This window comes from Vidua chalybeata, chromosome 4 (genome assembly GCF_026979565.1).
Source record: "Vidua chalybeata isolate OUT-0048 chromosome 4, bVidCha1 merged haplotype, whole genome shotgun sequence".
In the NCBI taxonomy this organism is placed as follows: Eukaryota; Metazoa; Chordata; class Aves; order Passeriformes; family Viduidae; genus Vidua; species Vidua chalybeata.
Genome location: NC_071533.1, coordinates 15,516,062 through 15,530,063, shown reverse-complemented (window position 1 = coordinate 15,530,063; position 14,002 = coordinate 15,516,062). Strand labels below are relative to the sequence as shown.

The window sequence follows — 14,002 nt, the reverse complement described above, 5'->3', positions numbered from 1 at the left end:
CCCCCCCCCCCCCCCCCCCCCCCCCGCCTCAGGAAAGCTCCGCAATCCCCGCCTCAGCCGAAGCCTCCAATTCCCGCCTCAGGAAAGCTCCGCAATCCCCGCTTCAGGCACCGCCCCGCCATTCCCGCCTCAGGCACCGTTTTGTCGGGTGGGCTCTTGAGGTAAAGACGTTGGAGACGGAGAGTATTTCTCCTTGTCCCTCTGTTTTGGGGAATAAGTGATGCTTGTTATAGATTCCCTAGTGCAGGTGACTGACATCCCTTCCTGGGCGCTGCTGGCTGCTGCTCCCTGCCAGGTGAGATGAGGACATTGGGGAAGAGCAGGCGGTCAGTCCTGTTCCACCGTGTTGGTCTTGTCCTGCCACCTTTGCCGGGGCTTGTGTGGAAATAAACACTGACAAATTCGTCCCGTGCGGTTCCTTGGAGAGCAGATGATGCTCTGGGAAAAACTAGAAAACCTTTTGGGAATCCTGTTGTGAAGAAATTCAGGAGATTGAAAATTGTTTTAAGATATACTCCTCTCCTTGAAGGTTAGTTGGAACGTGTGCACGGAACAAACGTGGAAAAGTTCATGTAAATAGCGTATTCTGTTGTGCTTTATGTGCACAACACACAGCTGCAGGAGTAACTAAAAATAAATGAAGTGGCACAACCTGATGCCACACTCACAGCGGGGATGTGCCCCCCTCAGTCCTTCCAGTGCACTCCATATTGAAATCAGGGTTATCATTTTCGTGTCCAGAGGAATGACCAGAAACCCAGGAGTGTGTCAAACAAAACCTTTCTCTTGGTAGCTATTACCCCTTTTTAGCCTCAATATTAGGAGATATTAAGAGATTTTATTAAGAGGGAAGGTAGATTGCAAGCAGGTGCTTCTGAACAGAGCTTACTGTTCTTAAACAAGCACTTAAGGGTAGCAGTTCTCCTTTATAAGTTCTGTCAATAGAAATAAGGATGGATTTGTCTTTATATAGCAAGTATTGGTTAAGAATGTATAGTAAATTAAGTATGTTAGAAATTTGGGGCAAAACAATGATAATACTTCCCTTTTAAGCCTTTTCTGTATTACCTCGTTTATTTTTAGTTTTCCCATAATTTTGCACAATGTTAAATACACAGAGAAACTGTTTCTCAGTATAAATACCTTTGTAAGGAAACTTAAGTTTCCATTTGAGAGCTTGTGCAAAAAGATATTGAAGTTCTGCTCATGCAAAATAGTTTCTGCAGCCTTTTGTATTGTGACACTTCGGTGGGACTTGGTACAAAAGACACTTTATCGTTTTGGTAATGGGAGTTTGTTCATTCAAGGCAAAGCAGTAACATAAAGAACCAGCCCATGTTTTCAGCAGGGCTAGGTAACTGCAGCTAGGGAGGTGTTGTGAGGGGATGGAAAGGGAAAGGAAACAATACAGAGGATGTGTAGAAAATGGTCTTTTATTGTTCTTTCATTGTTGTGCAGTTCTGTTTGAAGTGCTTAGCCCCTTTTGAAGAATCTCTTGGATTCAACTCCTTCATATACGTAGGTCTGTTAAAAATGAGGAAGGAAAAATCAGTGGCTGGAATTGCAAAGTTTTATTTCCCAGATACGGTTCAGAGAGTTTTAATTTTTTTATAGTCAACTGAGAATTTTAACTATAGAAAAATGAAGTTATTTAGCTTGAAGAAAATATTTTCTACTTTTAGAAAAGCTTTTAAAACTTTTTCTGTTGATTCTATTGCAAACTTGTGTGTAAATGACTTCTTAACTCACCTGAACGAGTTCATCACCCACGATTTCTCTGGTTGCTTTAAGGACTTTTCCATTGTCTTTTCTGGTAAACGCGGCCACAAGTTTATTTCCTTCCAGGGTCCAAGCACCCTATGATGGGAAAAAAACCCCAAATGTTTTGCAACAGTTATGACACTGATTTGGTTTAAAGGTTGTAGAATGCTTAAAAGTGAAAAAAAAAAAATTAAACAGTGTAATAATGCTTTTTAGAAAGGCTGTAAAAATGAAATTTTAATAAAACCATTGGCTTATTTAAATCCGTAATAGCCAACCTAGGTGTTTTTTACTGGTCAATATACCTTATTTTAAATAATTGTATCAACAGAGATTTGTAATTTCTTACAAATACCCACTTTGCATTCTAGGTGGTGGACTTGAGTATTAGAAGAAGTAAAATTGCAAATCACCTGGATTTCATCTTGTGAAAATTGCTACTTGCTCTGCTTTTTGGGCTCTCTGGAACCCTGAGATCCATGGTACAGTGTTGAACCTTTAACAGTAAAGACTCCCTTGTGCTTTGGTGTATAAGCTGCAAGCATTCCTGAACAGTCAGGTTCAGGAAAATGTTATGTAATTCAGAAGGAGAATTTAAATTAAAAACTAGGAAGACAAATTATTCATCTTGAAACTGCACATTACGAAGTCCTTATCACATAGTAAATATTGAACTATATAGGAAGACTCTTACAGAAAGTTCAGTCCCATCAGCCAGGCTGTAATCAAAGTTGACTCCCAGAGTAAATTCAATCTCTATATTTCGGAAGTTGCTGACTTCTTTGACATTAAATTTGTCCCCATTTTGTTGGATGGTGATCTTCAGATTGTCATGGGCTCCCAGCTTTCTTTTCATCATGCCAACACCTAAAAAAATCAGCTAACATAAATCAGAAAAAAAACCCCAAACCTCTGGAACATCATACTTATCTTTTTAAAATCAATTCTATGTGGCCAAGTGAGTTTATTCCAGCATTCTGACACAAATATTTGTCCTTCAGCTTTCATCAAGGCTATGTTCACTAGTACACATATAATACAAATTACTGTCTTAACTGGAGCAGTTAGATTTATGTCCATATAATTCACACTTTGTACAAACTTCAAGTAAATATTGGGATGTTAAAATTACTTGAATCAAGTGTTTCTCTGAAATTGAAGGATGATGATTTCCTCCCTGTTGAATTTTTAAACTGGTTTGATGTTGTCAAAGTAATAGTCCAGCTATAGAATTCAGTTTAAAATTTATCCATTCAAGTTGTCTGAGCCTTTTCCTCAAATCTAGACTTAGATATTCTTTTATCTGCTGAAATAAATTTGGAATTACTTAAAATGCTTAAGATTAACTCAGTGTAATTAAAATCAGAACATTTCTCAGCATCTTCCCCTGCCTCAGAATATTTGGAAAATAAATGCAGAGGCAGAGCAGCCAAGAGTGAAAGGACAGGATGACCTAAAGGTAGTTCTCAGATAGTTTGGGTTTGTATTCAGCTGGGGTGATATTTTCTGTGTAGAAGATATTGGAAAGGTGAGCCTTACCCAGTGCCTCCATGAACTTCTCATAGTTCTCATTTCTGTCAACTTTCCAAGTGCCGTTGAATGCCATGGCTGTGCCTGCAGGAGGGCTGCTCTGCAGGGATGAGTCTCTGTACAGGGAATTTATGGATTGCCTTATCTTGAGAGCAATTTACTGGATGATGAGGCTGAGTAAAGCTCAACTGATACACTGACCTCTCAAAGAGAAGTTTCCTGTAGTTTAATCAAATTCCCAGTCCTGACCACACTGCTTGCTGAATCTCTCTTATTGGCCCCAGATAATGACAGAATCTTTATTGCTTATCTCAATTAAGAATTGCTAATCCATTAATTCTATCCACAATGTGGGGTAAAAATCAGGTGTCTAGTGAAACTAATAATTATACTAACAACATTGCTTGACATTTTCTACCTCAGTTGCATTTTCAAGCTTGTGGGAGAGTCTTCAGGCAACTGGAGGTGATATTATTTACTCAACAAAACAAACACAAGTCTCTACTTTGTCCATTATAATTTGTTTGGGGTCTGCTCTGTTCAGCATAACAAGCATGGGGCAGAGGATTTATTGAATGTGTGCAGGTTGTTTCAGAAAACTCTCCTCTTGCCACCTAACACTGAGCTGTGAAAATTGGGATGGTAGCCTCTATTCATGTAATCACTTTTTTAATATATGTAGTTTAAATTCTCAGCAGCATCTACAAATTTTCTTCATTATAACACACTCAGTGAAGAAACCAGCCAGATGGAAGGTATTCAAGCTGTTTACTCCTAAGGGTGATGAGGGAAGTACCTCACAATGTGCATTTCACAACAACATTTAGGTCTTTGTGTGTAGTTTTCACATGGAGGTTTTTTCCCACAATTTCACACAGGTTTTGATAACCTGAATAACTAAAAAAATGTTTTCGCTCATGCCCTGCGCTGTGCCAATAATGCATGCCCATCTGCCAGCTCAGAAAATGGGCAGACTTTATTCTAAGAGTCAGATTATCTGTTTTTTTATTGCACTGGTGTGTATTTTGACTTTGTAGTTATCACTGGCAGTCTTATGTGATCTGTGTAGTATATATACATAATCACCCAGTGTTGAGTTATAGTTCATCCAAGCTGTTACATAACAAAACTGGTAACTCTCTTTACGGTCTTTGCAGAAAGGTTCCTTCTGGCAGTGGTTGTAGTGCAGCTTCTGCTGTATTTGGTAGAAAATTGAGGTCTAAAATAATGTGAGTTGCTCAGTATGACAAAATATGACTTTGGTTTTTCACATGTACTAGAACCATAAACTACACTTCATTTAGAGTTCTTATGTCTTCCTATAGTAGCTCGTTCTCCTTCTAACATCACAATTAAAATCAGTTTTGTAGATTTTCTTAGTTGAACTATTCCACAACCTTTTTCCTTCTTCTGTTTCCCTCTTCCTTGTGTGGTTTTCAGAACTACAGTTTTTCTTTGATGGTGCACTGAAATCTTGTTTTCTAGTATTGCTTTTTTCATGACAGTTTTGAAAGCTAAGGGTGTGTTCTTGGCTTTGTGGCTTTCTCCAATGTGCCGGCTTCAGAACATTGAAAATGGACAAACTTACTAACTTTGAAGTTTGATCTTTAAATAAGGTGGATGGCAATAAATTATTAACTTATATGGTTATGCCAACCTCATCCTGCCAATCTACGATATTGTAGCAAGGTGTGTTGTGATGGCAATTTACAGTGAAGTTCCAAAGATCAGGGTGACAAAAAGGCTTTTGCAGTGGGTTGTATTCATCTCCCCTGTTTATTGTTTAGCGGCTTATATTCAAGTTGTTCTTACTAAAATTAGCTAGAACAGTAGACCTGCTGAGTTGGTTAAGGCTTGGTGCCAGCTTGGTGCCACAAACATAATATACTCATGAAAATATTCATTTATATAAAAAGAGACTAATCCCTGATAAAACCATGCAGATTGTGCAGTATTTATGAGTGTTTTCTACTGAATGATTCTTCATTATGTTTTGGGTTGCAAAGATGGATCCCTTACTGGGAAGTTTCACTAAGGATTTGAACCACAATACTCAATTCTGTATCAATGTGATAAATAGACAATTCTATGCCAGTAAAGCCAATTTAAGCCTAGCAGTGGGTGGCCTAGCAACCAGGAGCTTGATGGAGCCTAACTAATGCCATGTCTTGGAGAAATAATTTCAAAGTACATATTGCAGATGGGTGTTGCATTGCAGCAGGATTAGATCCTGCATGAGCTAGATGTTGTCCTACTCCAGCTGCCTGTTTGCTAAATTTCTGCTTTTATTTTGGTTCAAGGAGAATCTCCTGGATGCTGCTAATGTGAAATCTGTTCAGCAAGAGAATTCAGCATTTGAGGATTATCTAGAAATTTCCAGTGAGTATAGATCCATTTGTGTGATTAGTTAGCAATGGGCTGTGGGTTTTAAAGCTTGCTCGTAACTGTATACACTACTTTCTAATTGTTGTGTAATGGCTCTGATCCATAAAGTGCTGCATTTTTGAGAGTATTTTATTGGAGAGAACTGAAGTGCAGGTGTTAATAAGATCCAGGCTGAAAAAATCTAGAAGCAAAATTTAGGATTAAAACAGTAACAACCCTGGTATTTATTTTGTCAGTTTCTATATGCTAAAATGAATCCCAGGATTACATAGAATAATAGAATCTGGCCTTATTTCAATTAAAAAAAGGGCAACAGTGAACAATTGCCAATAAAAGTAAGTGTGCTTTTCCAGGAAATGTTCAATGAATCTCTGAGTATTACTGCCATTAGACATTTGCCACACAGAGACTGATATGCCAGTTACCCTGTGGAGTTTTTTATCAGGCTTTTCTAAGGGTGTTTAAATTTATACCTGAATATTCCTGTATTCCCCAATTTCTTTTTGTTTAGAATATGAAATGTGATCATACAGTGGGGTCAAGTTGTAGTCCAGTGAACTAAGAATGTACAGTATTGAAAGTCTGCATCAGTCATTTCAGTTTCTCCAAAATCTGAACTGCACTTTTAGCTCATTACAACATAACTTTTTTGCTTATTGTGAACTTTTTCTCTTGGTTATAATATAGCTCCAAACTCCATGGAAGTTTTTTGTGATTATCTGGATTAGTGGCTTGAATCTAATTTAATCTGTAAAATAGTGAGCTTCAGAGTTCTTCTGAAGTGCAGCATTATAGCAAGAGAGCACCCTGGATAGCTAAGATATTTAAATAATTGTATTTGCAAAAGGAAAAGATGGTTTCAGATTAAAATTCCTTTCTTAGTTTGGGCATCATGTGTCTCATGTAAAAGCAGAACAGACACCAAGATTCTGGTGCTCTTTCCAGCTCAGAAATGGACTTTCCATGTGACTTTGATCAAATTAACCCCTCTACTTATCTGTGAAATGAACCTTCCTTTCATTAATAAGCTCTATATATTGTAAAATAAATTGCCAGTGACTTCATTAACTACCAAAATGAAAGCATCCTGAATGCTTATATGCAAATGTATCACATGTAAACTATTGGTTGATTGAACCATGAGTTTTCTTCCTACAATTTGATGGTGTTAAACAAGAGAAACCTATGTAAACTGTAGATTTTTCAGCCATTTCACAGCCATTATGAACTGGGGTATTTTTCAACTGAAGTGGTTCTAAAGTTCTGTGTGTGCTAAGAAATGCTACTGTTCTAAAACTCAGTGACTGTGAGATTCCGTAAGTCTGTCCCTAAAGCTTACTATCAGGACAAACTCACTCGTGAGGTTTTTCCTAAAAATCTTAAAGGTGAGGTTTCATGGGAATGTGAAATGCAATAGCTGTCACCACTGCTGCTAAAAATGTGGCTGGAGGAAAGAGCTTTTGTCTTTTCCATTTGTTAATGAGGCATCAGATCTGTACAAGAAGAGAAAGACCTTGTGTGATGTTCGTTCACCTCTTCAATAAAAATGCCCTTGCTCAAGGTTGTGTTCTTTCCAGGGCTGGGTAAGAAATGGATCCCAGCGCTCCTGCTGCAAACACTGCCACTTCTCAGAAGGGAATTCAAACTTCCAGCAGGCAGCAGCATGCCTGGGCTGGTGAGGGGGTGGAGAGGTTGTAGTCCCAGCAGTAAATGGTAACCTGATGTTTGCCAATATGCACAGGCACTTGTGCAGTTGCACTCATAAATTGCAGTTTCTTTGAGCAAACAGTGCTTGTGTTCTGTGCTGAGCTAAATCTGGCCCTTCATAACTTGTTGAATGAGCCTGCTGTTTGTCAGGGGTGTACATACTTCCTGGTTTTGCCTAGAGCTAAAAAAAGTCAAGCCAGAAGTGTTGCTGTGAAGGGCCTAATAGGCAAAGAAGAGAAATTGCCAAGAAGCCCACTAGTCCAGAATTACTTCTAGGATCAGCAGTTTGTGCAAGATAAGGATTTGGTTGTCAAAAAAAATTTTTTCCACAGTTTTGGTTGAGGTCACTGGGCTGACTATTTCTATCTCTCTTGCAATTGATATCCCCCAGGAACTGATCTATGGGGGCAGAGGATGAGGATACATCTGTGTAACTCTTGTATTTGCTGGTTCTGTTTTCTGACAGAAATAAACTGGTTTCTGACAGCTCTCAGGAGCTGCAGCTCCAGTGCTCTCTAGTGGTCAGTGGCACGAATTATTTTTTGTGGTTTTGAAACAAGAACTACTTTACTGCTGGCTGATCTCAGTAGTACTCAGAAGTATCTTGATATTAACAGATATTTTTCTCTTCAGGATTTCTAGGACCTAGAAAAGTTACTATGAAATACAAATTTACAGAAGCAATGATTTGAATCAGGCATTGAAAATTATACCTCAATAATATTAATTATAACAAACAGTAAAATTTGACATAATCCTTTTTATTTTAAAAAGCATGAAAACAGTACAAAGAGAAGAATGAAGAAATAAGTAATAAGCAGCAGTCTGACCACAGAAAATAAGCTGACCCTTATGTTCTCTAGCAGCTGTACAGTAAGTAGGGCTAATGATTCTCTTAAGTAATATAACTAGCTTTATCCTAAGAAGTCATAGGACAGAAGCAAGAGAGAACACATGACAATCAGAAGACTTTAATACTGCTTAAAGGCAAAACATAATATACAGAGAAATCCCTTAACCTAGTACAAAAATACTGTGCCCAGAAACTACATATTTGTTCAGGTATTTTTAAAAGCTAGAAGAATACAAATGGACAAACTTAGTGGCTAGTGATTGTAATTAAAGTTTTTATTAAACTAGACTAAGAATGTATGTTAAAACTATTTACAGTGCATTTCAAACTACATTCTTTAGGAGACACATGTAGGTGTCTGCCATGTGAATACAAAGAGGACTCAAATTCTAACTTCAGTTACATCTGTAAGGTACCTTGGGTGTCAGTGGGAATAGCTAAACCAGCAAAGAACAGGTGAGGCAGCTGTCACCAAGGATAAGGGTTTGGTTCCTCTTTACAGGTAAGAAAAGATGGATTTGACCCATTCTTTCACTTTCTATACAGCACAACCCATCTCCCCTGAGGTAAATGGGAATCACAATATTGACTTCAGGTGGGCATCTGAGCATGTGTGAGGCCCTGGCATGCCAAGCTCGTGCTGTGGGAGATAGTGAAAACCAGCAATTACAGAGCATTGTCACATAAATACACACTTACAAACATTGATACTCAGATATGAGTTTCTCTGTGGAACAACCTTCCTTATGTGGAGAAGAAACTTTCCTGTGCAATTTCCATTCACCTTGCAATGACCAAAATGAAATATCCTGCTGTCACAATTTGCTGCATTTAGCAAGTGTCACTAATTACCAGGACAGAGTCTGTGATGTTTCTTCTTCCTGTCAAAGTCCATACCAAAATAACTCAGCCCTCATTATTTACCATACTCTGGCCAAACTAATTCTGCTATTCAAGCTTATGTTTTAAATTAGTGCAAGCCCCTGAAAAAGTACAGCAGGGAACTGGGAAATAAAGCTGAAACCTTGTGGAATGTAAACTGCATGTAATTTAACATGAAGAAAAACCCTGCAGCATCACAGAGATGACTCTGAATGAATACTACTATATAAATTTGCTTGAAATATGAGGTCTTTATAAAAACCTTTAAAAAACACATGAATTTATTATAGGTGACGCAATTTTTTTCCATAAAAAGTCTTTGCTATATTCTTATGCATAACTGGAAGGGACAGCAGCTGGATCACTCTAATTTTAAGGGCCTAGACCTGATTCTTCATTATCTTTTTGTATAATGGGTTGGAAAATCAGTTACCTAGTAGTTTTGACAAACCTTATGTATGAATTAGTTAAGTGCCCTGAATTTGTCAGTTCATGCCACTACCAGGTAAAATGTATTAGGTTGGAATTCAAAAGATGCATCCAATTGTCAGGGGGTGATGCATATAAACAGGCTTTGGTTCTCTCTTCTGAGAAGAAACCAGCTGATCATCAGTGAAATTAATTGTTTCCTTTTATCAGTAGCACACTTGTATATGTGCTCAGTGAAGAGATGAGGAATCTGCTCTTAACTATAAACTGCTTCTAATTAAAAATTCACACCATCTCCAAAGTCAGCATTACATTATTTCCCCCTACTTTCTTTAACTATATGAGATAATAGAAAACCTAGGCCTTCTACAGCTAATATTGCATGTGTGGCTAATTTATTGGAAAAGAGACAGAACCTACAGCTCAGGAGTCTCACTGTTATTTGGAATTAGAAGAGGTAGGGTTAATCAGTAACTTTGTGTATGTTAACACAAGTAATTTTTTTCAGAACAAACTGAGAAATAAAAGTGCACTTTAAGCATTAAACTGTGCTGTGGAGTGAGTTTGAAAGAAAACATGTTTGTATCTGAGATCAAGTAGGATACTAACTTAGTTGTCTTCAGTGAGGGTGGTATTAAGAATTAGTGGGACAAATTCTTGTACCCAGAGATTTAAATCTCAAATGTAACAATGGTTTCAATGGGCTTAAGGCTGAACTGACAGTGATAAACTCCATTTCAGCTGTTTTCTTGTGTAAGAACTGATTGTTACAGCTAGACAATATAATGTGTTTGAGAGCAGACTGAAATAATGTGATACACAGCTCATGATGAAATAATGACAGCTGCATAGCTGTAATCCACCAGCTGGCTTTGAAAAGGTTGAATTCTAAAGACCGTGAACTTCAAGCAGGAAACCTGCTGTAGCCAGGTTAGGTTTGGGGTTTTTTTTCCCATATTGTCCGCAATCTACATTATGAAAGGAAGGAGCAGCTTCTGCAATTGAGTCACACAAAGCCATGACACACTTTGATTTTGCCTTCAGGCAGAGTAAAACACTATGTATAGGCTTTGAATCTCATGAAATATAGCTCTCTATGCTTTTAAGGTTCTTAAACCAGTAGTTTAAAGGCTTTGGTTTTGTATAAATATATACAGATACATGCGTGTTATGATATTTAAATGTTTCTTTACTAGGAACTGTATTTATATGTATGTTCCAACATTTATGGTGGAAAAGATTCTATGTGATAAATATGTACAGATATATAATTAAATATATGCACATACTGTATAACTGTTCATTTTAAGCGAACATTTAAAAAAATGTAAAATCATGCCCTTTTTTTCAAGTCAAAGGTATGAATCCAGCACTCCTTCATAGCATTTATAAATTTAGTTATAATGAAGCTTTGCTGAACACACAATATAACAAAGAAATACTGGAATATTAATGTCAAAGTTACATCACTACACTGTGATATCATCATAGTTATCTGCTGTGTTGTCACCATGAGTTTCTAGTCTCAACCATAATAGCAATAATACACCTTTATATACATATATTTTATTCCTATTTATATTAAATATGTATCTCATCAGAGAGCATAATAATTATATTTCAGTATCTCAAGCACTCAAGGAAAAGACTATACAAGGACTAAGGAAATCTTGAAGCAAAGTTTTCTGTTTATCAAAAAGTACCTAAAACCCTTCTTTGGAGGGTTGTGTTGGCAGGGTCAGGCTGCTGCCACATGCAGACTGTGTAGGCATAGAAATACATACACGGAGTACTGCAAAACAGCAGTCCTGGAATTCTTAATGAGTGTTGCAATCCATTTTTTTTTCTTTTTTTTTTTTAATTTTCTTTTTTTTTTAATTGGGACAGAATAAGGAGAAATATTTCTTGTAGAAAAATGCTTTCAAATTCACAGCTGCAATCATTTATTATTGGTGCTCACTAGAGAAGTCTGAGATAGGACTTAATCAGTGACAAATAATTTAGGGTGGCTTACTGTCAGAATACCTTGTTCTACATTTAAAAAAATATTGACTTTATAACTCAGTATCATCAAACATTTTGAAACATTTGCTTCATCTTTTCTTAACTTCTGGCATTGTTTATCTAAATGAAGAAATAGATAAAAAGGGGGAGTTTTCTCTTTTTGACCAGCTCTTACAAGTTGGGTTAACAATCTCCTGGGATGAAGAATTTATTGCAGTTTACAACTAGAATTTCCTGGAATATTGTGATAGAACTAAATTCCCTCACTTCAAAGTCCAGTGCCAAATGTGCTACTTTTGCCAAATGCGCTACTTTTGCCAAATGCTGATTTTAACTAAAAAATACTTATTACAGATTAAAAAACTTGAACACTTCATCTGTCTCTGTGCAGCCAAAGAGCCAAAGTTATGGGTGCTGCTAATGCATTTTAGACTGCTGGCATTCATCTCCTTATCCTGTCCATCTAAAGAATAATACTCTCCTTGTAGTCCTCTTTTGATATTTGTCCAATGTGTATATTTTCTTTAATTGATTCCAATTCAAAACCATTTTTATTAATCATCTTCACTTAAATAATACACTTTTTTTTTTAACTGATGCAACTTAATTGATTTCTTACTTTACAGAACATTAATGCCTCACATACAAATGGCAAATCCCTGTAGCACTGTTGGCTATTTTTACTTTTGGTTATTTTTTTCCTATTTCTTCAAGACACTATGATTAATCATTTTTAATGTTAAAATGACTTTTAAGAGATGTTAACATAAAACTTTCTTCAAAGTGGTCATAGCCGTTTCATAGTAACAGTGGCCTGAAGAATCAGTCATTGATGGTCACCAGGAGTGTGCCCTTCCTACATCATTCTGATTCAGCTTTTCACCTCTTGCAGTCACTCTCTTCTGCCTGTGATCCAGTCTGTTGGTTAGATGATGTTAAAATCAACTTCCAAATGAAGTTAAAGTCAGTGTACAAAACCAATCCTGTTTTGTTTCCGTTTCTCTGTGTGCTTCTTGCAGCTTTCTACGGGAGCTGTTCTTCCATGGCAGCCTGTCCATTACATTGGGATGTTTCATTGGTCTCAAGCAGTTTCCATTGGGCATGGAGAGCTCAGACACCTCTACCACAGAACTCCTGAGACTCCCACTGCCTAGTAATTCACAGGGATCTTAGAAATTTCTTCAGCTGTAATAACACATTTGCTAAGACATCCATCTAATATGGAAAAAACCCAAACTCTATTGGGTGCACAGATTTTGGGGTTTTTCACCTCAGAGCCCAGTTCTGCTTTCTGACAGAGGTTAGCAATAGTTTATTTGGAATAGGCTCCCCAGACTGAGTGCCAGTCTTTCCTCTGAACCTCTGGAAAGACAACAGGCAAGACTACTCAATACTTCTATAAAATAACACAGCAAGATGGGAGGAGGGAGGGAAAAGGTGCAAAATGCAGTAGTCTTTCAGATACTGGCCACAACATGATCACTAAACAACTATGTATATCTGTAAAGCAACAGGCTCTTGGGCACAGTCAGTGCCCGCACCAATACCTTCTTGTGGGGTGGGGTAGCAAAAACCACCCCTGCAGGTCGTCTTCCATCTCAATCAGATGTAATAAGAGAAACATACTGTCTTCAGATAACCTTGGCATCTCACAGTCATGCTATATCTTGAAATGTGGAAAAAATAATACAGCAGTGGCAAAACATAAGCCAAATTCATACAGTGTTTAGCAAAATGCAGTACTCCCCTATTACCATGTCTCCTATGTGAACTTGTTTTTGAGCTTATGGTGGTGAAATCAGCATGTCAGTTCCGTTTGCCTTGGTTGCTTTCTCCATTAATCAGATTCTCTTGCTGCTCAGCCAAGGCTTGCCATTTCTGCCTGTTTTTTCTGCAGCCATCCAGCAAAGGGGAGCAGGCCTCTGACACATGCGTTAGGGCCTGAAATAAATTGAGAACACAGAAAACAGATTGCATTCAATTTTTAATTTAAAAATGGAGGATGAAACACATGTCTTGTATTTTTTTTTCAGATTTCTGAACTTAGAGGAAGACTTGTAGATCATTAAATGCACTGGTTGGCTAACACAAGACATGGGTACAATTTGGACTAGGATCACCTGGTAACTGTAGATACAAGCAGCAGTGCATATTTCAGAGTAGGTAATTCCAGTTTTTCTGGTCTTTTCATAAATAGAAAGGTAAAGCTCCCCCCTAAGAGGGAGAAATATAGATGTTCAGGCTCTAGAATGGGCATTCAAGTCTGCTCAGGCATTCTGTTAAAGTTTTCTGTTTGTCCAAACTGTACCTTTGCGGAGAAACTCAGTCTTCTTTCAATGGCCTACCGCCTACTGGAGACAGTTTTCTGAGGCTTCAAAGCAAAGGCTGCCTTATTTTCCTGACAGTTTCTACAGCACAGAAACACTTGATTTTCAGGGATAGCAGCTAGTA

The 14,002-nt window shown here is 37.6% G+C and overlaps 2 protein-coding genes and 1 long non-coding RNA gene across 14 annotated transcripts in view; 1 reads left to right on the top strand and 2 right to left on the bottom strand.

Moving 5' to 3' along the window:
* Nucleotides 1-32: 32 nt before the first annotated feature.
* LOC128786641 (uncharacterized) overlaps nucleotides 33-14,002 on the top strand; it is a 45,516-nt gene continuing 31,546 nt past the window's right edge. For 8 of the 9 annotated variants that reach the window (XR_008430386.1, XR_008430390.1, XR_008430381.1 and 5 more), the window contains exons 1-3: nucleotides 33-295; nucleotides 2,133-2,243; nucleotides 5,592-5,670. This is a non-coding gene — a long non-coding RNA (uncharacterized LOC128786641). The remainder of the gene's footprint in view (nucleotides 296-2,132; nucleotides 2,244-5,591; nucleotides 5,671-14,002) is intronic. The other variant, XR_008430384.1, reaches the window with a different exon arrangement.
* FABP2 (fatty acid binding protein 2) lies at nucleotides 1,474-3,367 on the bottom strand. Its single transcript, XM_053940033.1, has 4 exons — nucleotides 3,301-3,367; nucleotides 2,456-2,628; nucleotides 1,750-1,857; nucleotides 1,474-1,524 (listed from the first exon to the last, which is right to left on the bottom strand). The coding sequence occupies exons 1-4, from the start codon at nucleotides 3,365-3,367 to the stop codon at nucleotides 1,474-1,476; spliced, it is 399 nt and encodes a 132-aa protein (XP_053796008.1).
* Nucleotides 8,124-14,002, bottom strand: part of PDE5A (phosphodiesterase 5A) — a 50,175-nt gene continuing 44,296 nt past the window's right edge. For 3 of the 4 annotated variants that reach the window (XM_053940029.1, XM_053940031.1, XM_053940032.1), the window contains exon 21: nucleotides 8,124-13,492. In XM_053940029.1, coding sequence (XP_053796004.1) covers nucleotides 13,358-13,492 — 135 coding nt within the window. In that variant the 3' untranslated portion in view covers nucleotides 8,124-13,357. The remainder of the gene's footprint in view (nucleotides 13,493-14,002) is intronic. The other variant, XR_008430379.1, reaches the window with a different exon arrangement.